The following is a 15041-nucleotide window of genomic DNA, read 5'->3' as shown; positions in this document are numbered from 1 at the left end:
TCCTCAGGTCAATGACCATTTAACCTTTTTCGGATTCTTTATTATTATTATTATTATTATTATTATTATTTGCCTTCAGTTACTTGTTTCACTCGTTTTTTCTGAAAAGATTCAAAGTTAGTTAAGTCTGTTATTGCTGGAGTTACGGTCTCGCTTTTGCGCATATGGCACCGTTAGGGAACCAGTGTCCCGGACTGGCCGGCCTCTGCTCTCCCGGCTCTCTGACTCCGACTCCGCCTCTCTCTGAGCACCAACACACGAACGACCGACTACACTCAGCCTGCCTACCGCCACCTCCAGCTTTCATGCCTCCCCCAGCTGGACTCCATAGTTTACGGCTGTCCCAACGAAAGCACTTCTTCCTCGCTGAATGCGCTCTTAGATTTCCGGAAGACGTCAAAGAGTCAGACTTTAAGAGCATAAACAGGCAAGAGTATCGAAGCAAAGGAGAAGTTTTTTTCTCCCTTTTCTTGCCCTCAGTTGTTGCCCTGCAGCGGGGCAGGACAGCAGGAGTAGGCCGGGGGGTGCAGAAAAAAAAGACGTCCGTATGATGTGGATCTGGTACCTTCTGCTTGGTTCGGGGTCAGGCTCAAGAAGTGTTGGTAAGTTTTTCAAAGACAGGGTGAAACTAACGTAGTTATCACGGCGCGGACACGCTTCGGTGCGGGTTCAGAGGAAGAGGGGGCGCTGATATAAATTCTTAAGGACGGGCTGTGTGGTGCACTACTTTCTCCCTCGACGAGTTTCCTCAAAGTTAGCGAAACGACGTCTTTGAAAGGAACTTATAAGACATTTCTTTTCCCTCGACTGAACTGGACTTTGTGTGTGGGTACGCGCCTGAAAATCTGGATTATTGGCAGCAGTTTCAGAGTTTTTCGTGCATGTCGAATGTCTCGCATTGGCTACATGTCCCCTTCACCTCTGAGACAAAGTATTTCTTTTGCTAGAGACTTCCTCCGTGGCGTGTCCGTTCACCGGGTTGTTTTGAGATGACGCTGTGGTCTCCCCCTGCTACGTTATAACCGAGACGTTGTTGACAGGGCGCTGTTGACAAGTCAATCTGTTCTCCAGCTTCGCCGTGGAAGCTGCACGGGGCCCGGAGAATGACGTCTTGTAGTTTATGGGACACTTGTGACAGCCACTTGTCTCTTTTACTCGGTTTAAACATGATGCAGATTTGAGCTAATGTTCACATTAGTGACGTATAATTTCCCTGGTGGTTATTACAGGATGCTCAAATGCTTCAGTGAGGACCTTCAGTGAATAAATATATGACCCAGAAATAAACAGTATCAGTCACAGATAATTGGATTTGCTTTTATAGCTTTTTAATGACGAAAAAATGCGTGGCTTTTATGGAGTGTAACAGTGACAGCGTTGCTGATGTTTCCAGCAGGGTGGTTTTAGGTGGATTTTCACGGTCTCCCAGCTACAGGTGCATTAAATGGGCGTGGCTGGAAAATTTCAAAAGCGCCAAGATGCTTGTGGATGTGATGATGATGCTTGTCTTGTCCCAGCAGGAGAAACACACAAAAAGTGTGAATAAATAAGTGGATTGTGGCTGGTGGGGGTGTTGGGTATTTAATCAAAAGAAGAGGGTGGGTGTGGTGGCTGTTTGTTTTGGCTCTTACTCCATTGTGTGCCCCACTCTTGGCTCCTTTCCTGTAGCCTACGCTGTTACCTGCAAGTGAAGTATAACTGTGGAAGTTAAGTTAGCAGGATTTGATGAGGGTTACTTGCCAGTTACAGCTCTGTGTACTTGCAGTTGCCCTCTGCCCACAAAATCTCATTAACATAATTATAAACAGTATATTTTTGCAATCAGTTCAGAGTCATTAAAGAACACTTGTAACTCTTGCAGGAGACGGTTGTTCTTGCATTCCTACTGGCTGAATTCGCTTTAGCATCTTCATTATAATTGGCCTGGTGTTGTGGGTTGTCACCCTGTCATGACTTCCTGGGACTCTTGAAAATAATGGAGCCGTCATTAATGTGATTAGCAACACCTGTGGTTCGCTTGACACAAAAAGCTGAAATGTCTGCAGTGAAGAAGAAAAATGTTTTTGCTCGTGTCACCGAAACGGAAGTGCAAATAACATTATATTAGCTTCAGACAGAGATTTAGTGTGAGCTGCCCACTCTGGTTTTCTCTGCAGGAGCAAAGGAGCATGTATCTGTGATTAATGTAAGAAATTTTCTTTCGAAATATTACGGTAGTTTGTTTTCTTTTGTATGGCTTACGTCTGCTCAGCTTTGAATACATAAATGGTGCTTCAATGTTTTATTAGCCTATAGCCTGACCAGGGTAATAATGTCAGCTCGATATGAGTTAGACTGTGTTTATGTGACTGTGTTGTATTGTTGTCCAAACCAGCATAAAGGCTAAAACAGCATAGGAATTAACAATAAGTATGTAGGATATTAGGACATTAGATAGTGGTTAGTGCTGTGCTATACTGGAAATGTTGGTCAAGTCCAAACTAAATACAAGGTTGTGGCATAACCAACTTCTAGTAGTAGTCTTTCTCTCCTCTCTCAATGAACATTAATAATATATTTTTAATTTGTTTTGGGGGGGATGAGGAAATATGACAACACTGACATTTGAATGTTTGGCAACAGATAATGTCACTACAGTTATACAAACCTTACATTAAAAACTCTCCATATACATTGCAGATTCAGATATTCTGTTACCTACCCCATGCCTGTAACTGTGAATGTTGAAGATCTGCAAATGCTCAAATGATATTTTAGTGCATTTAATATTCTTTATACACAATGGTACAGCATTTGTCCATCAGCTACAGCCAGCTGTGACCAATGAGCTGTGAAGAATGAGTATATTACACTTTATAAATTAGTGCACAATATGTCAGTGGTTACGGAAGAATTACCTGATAATTAAGCCTTAAAGAAATGTCTCTGAGGTAATGAGGTATTGATAGTCAATAATGCAGACAATAAAATGATAATGATAACGAAAGATAATGTAGATAATGATAGTATAAAATGTTGATAATGGTAATGATTTAATAGATAATGAGCAGATGGGACATGATATTTTGATGGTAGTTTGGAGTTTCTCAGTATGACGTGCCGCTTTACCTTACTGTGCAAACTACCGATGAAGTGATCAATAATGAAAGGATGGTTAATAGTTTTTGCTTAGTTTTGGTTCAGTAAATCAGGAGCTACTTATGAGGAAAGTGATCATCTGTTTCACAGTATTTATTAGTTTCTCTTGTAATTCATCATCTGCTGTAGAGTCCTCATTTAGGAGTGTTTTGGATGTTCTGCTCATTAAGTGTTCATCAACTGTCAAGTTATTTTTTTACTTCTTTTTAACATATTCCTTTTAGCAGCAGACCAAAAACACTGCAGTCCACAGCTTAAGTTACTAACTCATTTAAGCCCAAGTCATCTTAGGTGGTTACCCTAAACCAACCCAGCCCTGTATTTTGGAGCAGGGCAAAGCACGCTTGGTTTTGGAAAGCAATGTAGCTAGTTTTTGAGTGTACACATTATAAAGATTATTTTTCTTTGTTGAATTTTATTAAAAATAAGGTTCTAAATTCTAATGGTCAGACTTATGACTGGACTTTGGGTTAGGTCATCACAAGTGATGACTTATACTTTGGAATGTTAATGTAGATATTTTGTAACTCCTGTTTGGCATTTAATGGCATATTTATCTATTGTGCAATAGTGCTGGGCGATATGGAAAAAATATTTATCATGATATGAATTATTTTATATCACGATAACGATATATATCATGATATACCACCTGACCTGTGCTCATCTGGAAAGTACGCAGTCTGTAAACAGCGAGTGTCGAGGGTGCAGTCTTTGTTTTGACTTACCGTAAAGTATGTCTCAAATCCGGGTGCACGTACAGCAGCACCATGTCGCAAACCACAAGATGGAGTTTCTTTGCGAAAAATATCATTTTTTTATACTTTATTTTCTCTTGCATGAAGTTAAGAGCATGTATAGTGAGAAGACAACACTAATATATTTGCACAGGCTATTTAACCCTTGAGGACCTACCATAGAACCAAGTCAGAGCATCTTTATGTTTTTACATCTTTATGCATTTTTTACATGCTGTAGTGCCATTTTTGTGGGAGCATTTCAAGTTTCCATACATCAATACAACTGTTATAGCCCAAACTTTTAATAATATGTATGCATTAAGTCCATGGTAACTACATACAAGGATGCCAGCTGCGAAAAAAAATTATGTGCAATAAACTACAAAAAATTGATAATCGTTTAACATATTTTTGGTTTTTTACATATATTTCTAGTTAGAAAATTTCAGAGGTGTATCCTCAAAACTGTAAATACAAAAAGTTGCACAAAATAGTTTCCAACCACTCAGGAAATTTATTTTGAGTGTATTGTTTCTTTTTTTAGTATTTTAGTTTGAGTAAATTGGTTTTTTGAGATACACTAATTGATTTATATGCTCAAGAATAGGATAAATGCAAAAATAAGTTTATTATAATGCATCAAAATAAACTATTTCCAACATTGTAATATGAGTTTTAAGCAGCAATAAGCGTACATTTACGTCCAATGGATGCATGAAAAGCATCGCAAAAAAAGTCAAACCTGACTAATTAAGTTTAACTACAAAACACCAACATAGTGCAATAAACTACAAAAATAAGGCCCATATTTCTAGTTAGAAAAAATGACGTCAAAACTGTAAATACAAAGAAGTTGCATAAAATAGTTTTCAACCACGAGAAATTTATTTTGAGTGTCTTCGGTTTGCATCAAAATAAACTATTTCCAACAGTGTAATATGAGGTGATGGCATAAAGTCAAACATGACATAAGGCGAAAATAGCGTTCGGCGGGCAGGTGATGGCGGACGTATATGCCAACTGGGAACGTGTTATGAACATCGGCAAAGCGTGTTTTCTGGAATATTATGTTTTTGTTGCTGCAAGTGCTTCTTATGCAATTTTTGCAAAGCTATATGTGGAAGGAAACCGTGACCTATAGGGCAAGCTAATGGCATAAGATGTAAGTACAACTCCTCCGGTTTCACATGCAAAAAAACATTATTGCGCTACCTTATGTAGTTCCAGTTCTACAGGGATTTAAAAATAGTTAGGCAAAACGGAGCGTGCCTGCTCCGACCGGTTGTAAAGGGTTTATTATATTTTTTTATGTAATAATTTATAAAATTTGGGATAGAAACGATAGAAGACAAATGGCACGATAGACACTTTTCTATCGTTCACACGATATATATCGTCATATCGCCCAGCACTATTATGCAATAGAGCTGATCCAAGTCTCTTACAACACTAAGAGTGGTCACATATCTATTGCTCGTTTACTCTGATCTGAATCACTCGGTGAGTTTCTAAACTTATAGCCGTTTTCTGGTGGTCTGGTTTTGGTTTCAGGTTCACTCTGCTTAAAAGGAGCAACAAAATAAATACAGTGTGAAGTTGCTGTGATCTGAGCTAGTGAGCCCATATTACAGCTAGTTGCTATAGTTTGTGCTTTCCGTACTCTAACGCATCCCACAATGCAACGCATACCCGACTGCAGAAAGGCATTTAGTTCAAACTTGCAGTGTACACATGTTATTTGGGTCGGACTGAGATTGGATCACATTCTTATTGCTAACAAACTGCTCTGGAGTTTGTTTGGAGCTGGAAGGAGACCCTGTCGTCCAACTAGTCTTGGCGTGGTTGTTTTGGTCCTTGATTAAATGTGATTACAGTGTTCACATCAGCACAAAGGAGTCACCCCAAGGAGGAAAATGAGGCATAGTTCAATTAAAACAGATTAAACGGCAAAGGTGGGAAAACACCCTAAAACACTGAGGAGTCAACACAATTTTGGAAATTGACGACTCTCTTTCTGTGACACTTATTTACCATAAAACATGGGATTAGGGTTAAGCTTCTTTCTGTATGTTTAAGCTTTAACCTTACTTGTACTTTTTTATTAAATCCTTTAATTGCTAACCACACAAGTAAGCTCAAAGAGATGCCAAAGCTCACGCCTTACTTGAGTGGGGAATTTTGAATGAAACCTTGATGCTTTACAGGTTACTGTTATGCACAGAGTGTACACTGAACTGGCTTGTTCACCCAAAGTACAGGAGGGGGGGTTGTGGTCTTGAACGTTAACAACCACACCATATATTCAGCCTGACATAGCCATTCTCCTTGATCAACATAATTTGCACTTCAGTGATCACTCTGTGTTAGAAGGCCACACATAAAGGCCAGGAGGTAGGATTTTTCCATTCATAACCAGAGAAAGACTATTCGGGTCATTTCTCTTACTGAACAGAACGACAGAATCACATTGTTTGCCACTTGTGATTGTTCGGCTCTGCTATTTAATTTGGATTGGCTGTTTTTTTTTTTTTTTTTAGAGGACAGAGAGATGAGGTCTATCGCAATAGTTTAATTTTTTTCGAGAAAAAGTTATTTCGTTTATTTTTAATACATATCGTTATCGTTTTATCGCCCAGCTCTAGCTTCTTTCTGTATGTTTAAGCTTTAACCTTACTTGTACTTTTTATTAAATCCTTTAATTGCTAACCACTAGGGCGATTAGTCGGCGCAGGAATAAGTAGTGTTTAAGAGTTAATAACGGACTGAAACAGAAGATGGCAGCACTGCATGCAGTTGGCCCCATAAAACTCTGCGTGTTTGTGCTTATCACTGCATGTCTTTGAAACGGGGAAGAGAGAAAGAGATGTTGTGTTGTCTGTTGTTTTTTCCTCCTCTGTGGCTGACTTAGCTGATATGCTTCCAGCAAGGCATGAGTATTGAAACCCAGTTTTAAACATGCTCCAGGGGTAAACTATTGAAAGGAGTATCAGTAAATGCTGTTATTATTGGTTCTTCTCTCAGCACTGGAAAAATTAGGAAAATAGAATTTGCAGGCTCATTGCCTAGGTGTGGGTGTGTTCATAAATTCAAATGGAAATGTTCAGAGCATAAATTGAACTGTTATTCAGAAATTCAACATCAGTTTCAGAGTGCCTAGAGCAGGGAGGAATTCAGTGATTTGTTGGCAACAAACGCTTTGCTTTTTTGTTTCCACCTTTTCCTCTAACAGAATGTTGGTGTTGGCAGTGGTAGAAATGAACTGTTTTTTCTCTCTTCTTTTATATTACTTGTCTTAACGGTAACCATCCCTACTTTCAGCCTTAGTTGCTTTTGCTCAGTATGCCTAGGACTAAAGGAGGACAAGTGTGCCTTTAATTCCCTGAGTTGTTAAACAAAGCCACATGACTGGAGTCATGTTTCAGTCCTTGGGAACAGAGCATCATTAACTGTAGTGACCACATATTGTGTGGTTTATGCCTTTTTTGTAATTTAAACATTAATACACAATAGGGGCAAATTCATATGAAAGAAACTATACTGTGGTGGGGCTTGCTTATTTCTTGTTTTTGATTTATTTATGTTTTATTTTGTTTTGCCTAGAGCAGGGAGGAATTTTTTTTAACTTTTGTTTCATATGTTGATTGTTTAATTTAAGACTAAAAGAAAATTAAATGAATGAGAGGTAAAACTTGAGGGGTAGGGACAAATAAGTAAATACTTCTGCTACTCCTTTTCAAACAAATAATGAAATGATATTTTATAATGATTGCGAAGACACATGTTTGAAATGTTTGAAATAAAAATGAACTGAACTGAACTGAAAATAGAAACATGGGGAATTCTGCTGGAATGGTTTTGGCTCACTTGTCCGGTTACAGGGACATTTAACTGTAAATCAAGACAAAGCTGTTTTTATTGTCTTTATCCAGTGATGAAGATGTTGTGATCGTTAGTGCCACCCATACAAAAATGCAGTAAGTGGGCATTGAATGTTTTGATGAACATCAAAACGCTGTCGGTCAAATCCTATGGCCTTTGCAGTCACCAGGGGGTCCATGTATAAACAGTGTTTACAAACCAGAACAGCGTGTCTCTATTTCCTCCCCAAAACTGGTATTTATAGAGGAATAACATGCAGCAGAAATGTGCAGACCTCCCGCATACTTCAAACCACGCATATGCACATGCACATGCGCACACACACGTTTGGCCATAAATCTACCAAGACATTTCTGGCATCTCTACACACAGCCCTCCGTGTTAAACAGCACTCCACCCCATCATCTTCAAAAAACCAACCAAACAAAAACAAAACTAGTACATGTGTGAATGTATTTAAAACAAATTTGTGTTCAATCCCTCCAGTAGAGAGGACCTACAGAGACCTGTCGAGTCATTCCCACGTCGACAACTCTAAATGTGGTAATGTCTGGCAAAACCAACATGGCTACAGAGCACTACTAACGTTGAGACTTCAAAATACAGGGGACAAAGCCAGTGGCTGATGTTGTGCATCTTTTATATACAGTCTGTGGTTGGCGCTAGTGCCAAAAGCAAGTCACTGTCGATAGACTTAGGCTTGGCACAAAAATGGTTTTGTTTCTCTATAGTAACAATAGATCTCTTTGACCTTTTTAAGGCTTTAAACTTGCCTTATTTATGGTGTGGCACAGATGGTTGCACCGCAACCTGTCAGCTAGGTTTCACCTTAGATAATTCAACTCACTGAACTGAAATTTGTGATTTCACCTGGTGTTAGTGCCTTTTAGACTATTTTTTTTAACTCCAAAAGGACTACTGACCTTATACCATTGCAAGGCATCTAACAATGCAATATATGATATTTCACTGAAGTAAATATCTTGCAAATTATTTTCCATTCTGAAGATGTGACAAAATAATTAATTGTTGCAAATAACTTGTATCACAGAGTTAGTGGTGAAATGACATGTATGCTGCAGGACATTTTTATACTTTTACAAATAAGGCATTTGTACATAGTTGGACCCTTTGGCTGTTATGTGTGTTCTCTCCATGGGAAATGTACGTGCTCTGTCCAGTTTCTTTGAGCAACTCTGATCTAAAAGTCATGATGCTAAATATTTCATGAATCCTTGTGTATATGTATTGGAGGAGAAGAAAAAGTATAGTGGAAAAAGTTAGGAAACAGCACATTATACAGTACTGTGCAACAATCTTGAGCTACCCCTCATTTCTTTATACTTTGCTTCCAAGGAGCCAGACTTTCTTGTATTTTTAAAAGTGTTCTTGAGCAAAATATCCCCAGGCTTTGTCACTCATTTTCTAGTCCTTGTACCTGTTTTCAGGTAGATGTCTGTTTGTTTTTCAGTTTGTTAAGCCACTTAACACTGACCTGTGACTCATTCAAGCATAAAAATGCCACCTAACTGAAAGGCTGAACCAGTGTTGTTCCTACACATAACAGAAAACTGAAAATATGGCATCTTTAAACACTTTTTACTAGTAATCTGTCACAAAAAACACAAATTGCTCCAATTTCTTAAGTTGAAAAAAGCCAAACATAACAAAACAAGAATATTTATGCATAGACAAGGTATTTCCCAAAGAGCTAATAGCTCCATGCATATCTCAGCATGGTGTACAACAAGGGTGTCCAACTCCAGTCCTTGAGAGCTACTGTCCTGAGGCTTTTAGATGCATCACTACTACAACACAGTTTAATTAAATGATTGGATTACCTCTTCAGCATGCCATGTCATCAAGTCTGGTAAAGGCCTGGTAACAAGCCGTTTATTTGATTCAGGTGTGTTGGAACAAGGATGCATCTAAAAGCTGCATGACAGTAGCTCTCAAGGACTGGAGTTGGACACCCCTGGTGTACAATGTGGTCTTTAAGAGTTTGAGGAAACTGGACAAGTGGAGGGCAGAATAAGAAGTGGCATACCTAAAAACTGTCTACAGCAGATGGACAGTATCTGAAAGTTAATAATAATAATGTATACTTTATTAAAGGAAATTACTTGTTTTTCTCTGCATTTGACCCATTCACTCAGTGAAGCAGTGGGCAGCCACTAAGCAGGCGCCCGGGGAGCAGTGTGTAGAGACGGTACCTTGCTCAGGGGTACCTCAGGGTAGCCGTTCAGTGGATTCGAACCCCCGACCTTCCGATCATGGGGCGACCACTCTACCTACTGAGCTATCCCTGCCAAAGTTGTGTCCTTAAGAAGTAGGAAAAAAGTCCAACAAAGACATGAAACAGGAACTGAGAGATTCATCTGGCCCTTCAATTGATCCATCCGTTTCCTGAAGCCTCATCAGAAATCGTGTCATTGGAACGTTGGCTGTCAAGAAGCCATTATTAATGAAGGGAAACTGGGAGAAAAGGCTTGAGGCATGCCAAATTAAAGGAGAACTGGACTAAAAAAACATGTCTTTATGGAGTGATGCAAATTTGAATACTTTGGTTCAAAACATAATTAATACATCTGTAGGATGTAAGAAGAGAGAACTGTTGTAAGATTTAGCATCTGTAAAACACGGGGGAGGCTCTGTCATGGTTTGGGGCTGCATTTTAGCCAGTGATGATGGGGATCTAGTCAAAATTGATAGAATTATAAATGCAGAAAAGTAACATAACAATTTGACCCTCTATGAAATACCATCTGGAAAGTGTCTGATTGGCAACAGCCTTCATTTTTTTGTATAACAATGATACCAAACACACTGCCAATGCAATAAAACATACACGGTAGGTGAACACACAGTGGAACACTACCATTCGTGTACTGGCCTCCCCAGAGCCTCAGCAGCATTGAAGCAGTATGTGATTATCTTGTCTGTTGTTCTGTTCTTGGGAATGGAATAAAAGGCAAAGAAACGAAGGGTGGATCAAGACTTTTGCACAGTACTATGTATTGATTTTGGATTGATCTTAACTTGTTTCCCATGCAGTGATGCAGAGGCTCTATTAATCCCTGATGGTTACCTGATATTTATCTGCCTTGTCTCTTGGTGCCAAGAGCAGATCTTGGATTTCTGTTTATTTACTGATTTGAGCTATTTAATGAAAATATGTATTTTTTCTTTTGTCAACCCAAGAATATGGCATTTGCACTTTTTACAAACTATAGTGTTTTCTCTACACTTTTACAGTATATACTGCCAATAGTTATTCCTAGTCAGGTCAACCTTGAATACAGTTTGTGCTAGACATTGATTGTAGCTGTCTGCAGTGCCAGAGCTATAAAGTAGTTTGAGATGTGCTCAGAACTTTGTTTACAAGATATGCCTAAGCACTGAATGTTTTTGTAGCATTTTTAAGACTGCTGCAGTGTCTTAGTGACTTTTTTATAGCACATACACACATATTGTAGCAGCTAAGAGGAGGAGAGCAGGTTTACCCATTCCTGTCAAATCTGACACTAGTCTGTTATAAAACAGAAAAATGGTACATTTCACACCTTTATGTTTTAGTTTTTCCTGGAGGTGAGGTAGATGAACTTAGGAACCCTGCATGTTTTTAATAAATCCCACTCTTGGGTCACCGTTATTAGTTCAAACAGCTCCTTCCTCTTTATTGATATCCCGTTGTTTTATGATTTTTAATAATCTTTTACTGTGAAGACACTCTTCACACTGTGACATTGATGGAGCTCCAGAACAGCATTCATCACTTTGTGAAGTAGCAAAACACTCAGTTACAGCTTAGGTGGAAAGAAATGATCAGCAGAGCACTCATGTCTGACATTCATAGTGTATGTAATCTAAATTAAGAAATTTTACTGCAGAAATAAAAGCTGCAATCCAATTTCAAATGGAGTTTATCCATCGATCTGTATCATTTGTCTAATGTCTATAAACTGGAACAAGAAAGCAGTAAATTGCCAAAATGAGCTGCCTCCAAGGGAAGGTTTGTGAAATGCGAAGAGTTGCAGTCTGGGCATATTAGTTATGTCTATAGTTTTAGTATGTCTATCAGTTTTTGTATGATAACAATGACAACCCTGATGTACAGTAAATGTATGTATAAATATAACCTGTTTATACTGTGGAGCCCTGAGGACAGTTAAGCTCAGTTGCTGATTTTAAATGTCAAAGTATCAGGAAGCCTGCCTATGTTTGCTGTTCCAGTGCAGGACTCTCACAGTGCACTGTAATTGTTAGCTGATCGAGTTGGATGAATGTCGAGTCTGCTACAGTTTGTTTTTTTGTTTTTTTTCATGACTGGGTTTGAGGTGTCAGAATCAGACTGTGTTGTTGTCAGTACGTTGAATCTTGTTGAAATGTTTGAATTTTTAAAATGTTTGACCTTGAACAACTTCCAGTGTTATTACTTCAGACCAGAAATGCACACTGCTCTGGATCTGAACCTTAAGCTGAATAGAGATTACATTGTTTGGGTCTTAAACAGCTTTGGCTCGATCCACCCGCTCACCTTGGTTTCTCTACTTTCATCCTCATCCAAGGTGCTCCCTGTGAGAGTAGAATGACCCGCTGTATGTTTCCCCTGTGTTGCTCTGCCTCCTATCACACAGGGAAGAGATCCTGGCATGCTGACAGCTGGCTCCCCTGCTGTCCCATGTGATCAGCAGTCATTTGCTGTACTTTGTCTCACGGCCACAATGGGAGCCAGTGTGGACACTGACAGGCTATTTTGGACTGAAATTCCACCATCCCAATGTCAAACCAAACAAACTCTACCTTAAAGGTCAACAAAAACCCACAGAGAAAAATGGATACCATCAGGGCAGCTGATACTTTGTTTGTTAGTGGAACTATGTGAAAATATATGGGGTGTAAGCGCAGTTACATGTTGCTGGGTTCATGTGAATTTGACTTGAGATACTTGGAAAAAAAATGTACTTAATTATCTCTTGTTGATTTAGTTTTCCATGCCTGCATTTCCTTTCTACTCGTTCCTTTTTTATCACCTATATTACAAGATGTACATATTAGCTACCAAATGCCTGTGGTGAAAATTATGCAGCACTAAACCTTTGTGTGTGTACATCTTTAACCTCACACATAATTGTTTTAAAATAATTACACAGCCATGGCAGTTTCATCATTCTGTTGAGTGGCCCAGCTCCATCCACCAGATTTGGAAGCTGCAATTAGGTGCAATTTTCCAAACATGTAATCATAAGAAAAATGTTCATTTCAACTAGATGATGTTTTTGATTGCAATTGCATAGACATTTATTTCCCCTGCTGGTATCTTTTGTGCACCAACTGTGAGTACATGAGCATTCAGTGTCTTGTGATAAATATGCAAATTGTCTTAATAGCTTTGTAGGTGAACGCTGTTTTCAAAGCAAAGCGTTACCGCTAATGTATTCATTGACAGGATTAGATTAATCTTTAGGATTATGAAGACAGTTAGTGGAACTCTTTTCTTCTTGTATTACACCTCACAGTAATTTAGGATTGCTCAGTAGGTCAAGAGTTCACAGCTGAAACTAGAACAAGAGAAATGCTGGCTCAGGAAACAAGCCTCACATTTATAATTGAGATGCTACAGAGTGTGAAATTTACACACTCCATGTCTTGCTAATAGAAATCTGACAGATTCTAGATTTAAGCGTGAATATTATCGCCTTGGAGGTTTTTGCATGTCGTTATGTGACATATTTCTGTAACTTGTGTTTGACTAGGCCTGACAGAGTGAGAGGAAAGGACAGCTAAACCTCAGGTACTCTGATATCTACCCTTATCTATGAGGAAAAGCACAAGGGAGCAATCTGACCGTAGTTCTTTTCGCACCAGATTGACATTTACTTGACAGTGCCAATTGAAGCCTCTTCACCTATTACTGCGTGCTCACTCACACGGACACACGTTTTGATTTAGAAAGCTCTCAGGTGAAATTCCAATCTACAGACATAAAAGCTATTATGCAGTTGATGCTATTTCTCCAGGCGAGTGCGTAAATGAGCAAATAAGATCAATCTCAATTCGTCCGACCTGAAGTAATTGCTTATTTGTCACAATTAATTTCAGAGCCTTGACTCAAGACCCCATGATATTGATATTGAATGTCTTCATTATTACCTGCTCATGAAATAGACCTGAATCTGAAGAATTAGTTTCTGTGTTGAATGGATGATAAAAAGGTCAAGAAGGAGAGAGGAAGCCATGCAGAAACTTGAAGTTAATATGCAGAGGAGCTTTAACTCCACCTCTGTCATGTCACAAATATGGCTTAACCCCCTGAGCTGTCAGCGCCTTGCTTTAGGTGTGCACACTTTATTCCCCACATTTGTCTTTCTTCTCTGCCAGTTATCATTCCTGTGAGCCAGTGCATGCTAGTGTGTTTGTGGAGGTATAAGGTGTAGAGTGTATGTGCAATATGTACAAAGGGTAATCCTCTCTTGGAAAGGAACCAGAGGAGGCGAGGCGCTCATCTTCACAGGAACTAATCACCCGATCCCGCCTGCTGTTTACAGGCAGTCTTGCCAGCCAAAATCAAATGCAAAGCCCATGTTAATTGCCTTAATGCTGCTTCCCTGTCAACCATGGCTTGGCAGCGGCCTTCAGCACCGGGCCACAAAATAAATTCTTTTTAAATTCATCAATGAATGCCAAAGACAAAGGGGAGTTCTGCTCCCCAGGAATGCAGAGTAGAATCAGTTTTTATTTACTCAAATTTAAAAGCAAGGAGAGCAGAAGAGATCTATGGGAGGGCGAATGAAAGTGGAGGTTGGTATCATATGAAATGGGGGCAAAGCATGAAGTTCAGGCCTAGCTTAGGTCATTATAAGACCAGAACTATTAGTCTTACTAGGGTCTAGTGTGTCAGAGATGGTAATTGAGTCCGTCTCTGTATAGCCTGCTCTAATGAGAAGCTGCAGGCCTTTGGTTTGACTAATTTCTCCTATCCTCAGAACGATATGTCAGGCTGGCTGTCCTGTGTCTAATGACTCCAGATACTTAATGAAGGATTGGTGAGATTTCCAAAAACATGAATGAACCATTTATATTAATGTACTTCATAGTGCACTCGGGAGACTTGCAAACTCAAAGGCTTTTGATGTCCTCAAAGTGCACTTTGCTATAGATATATAGCCAGACAGAGCAGAGGCAAATTAAAGCAAAAAATCTTAAACCTTGACCTCAGCATAGCGTGGGGATCTGACTCAGCTTAGCTGTGGGGAACATTTTGCCAGCACTGTGTATTAAAGT

The 15041-nt window shown here is 39.2% G+C and overlaps 1 protein-coding gene across 2 annotated transcripts in view; it reads left to right on the top strand.

The window, feature by feature from the left end:
• The first annotated feature begins 234 nt into the window (after window positions 1-234).
• The window catches only part of ldlrad3 (low density lipoprotein receptor class A domain containing 3), a 96823-nt gene continuing 82016 nt past the window's right edge, over window positions 235-15041 (top strand). Inside the window, exon 1 of one of the 2 annotated variants that reach the window (XM_039615721.1) lies at window positions 235-602. In XM_039615721.1, the coding sequence (XP_039471655.1) occupies window positions 548-602 (55 nt within the window). In that variant the 5' untranslated portion in view covers window positions 235-547. The remainder of the gene's footprint in view (window positions 603-15041) is intronic. The other variant, XM_031756502.2, reaches the window with a different exon arrangement.

This window comes from Oreochromis aureus, linkage group 7 (genome assembly GCF_013358895.1).
Source record: "Oreochromis aureus strain Israel breed Guangdong linkage group 7, ZZ_aureus, whole genome shotgun sequence".
NCBI classification, from domain to species: Eukaryota; Metazoa; Chordata; class Actinopteri; order Cichliformes; family Cichlidae; genus Oreochromis; species Oreochromis aureus.
The sequence above is the reverse complement of the archived record's forward strand: the minus strand, read 5'-3'. Positions and strand labels throughout refer to the sequence as shown.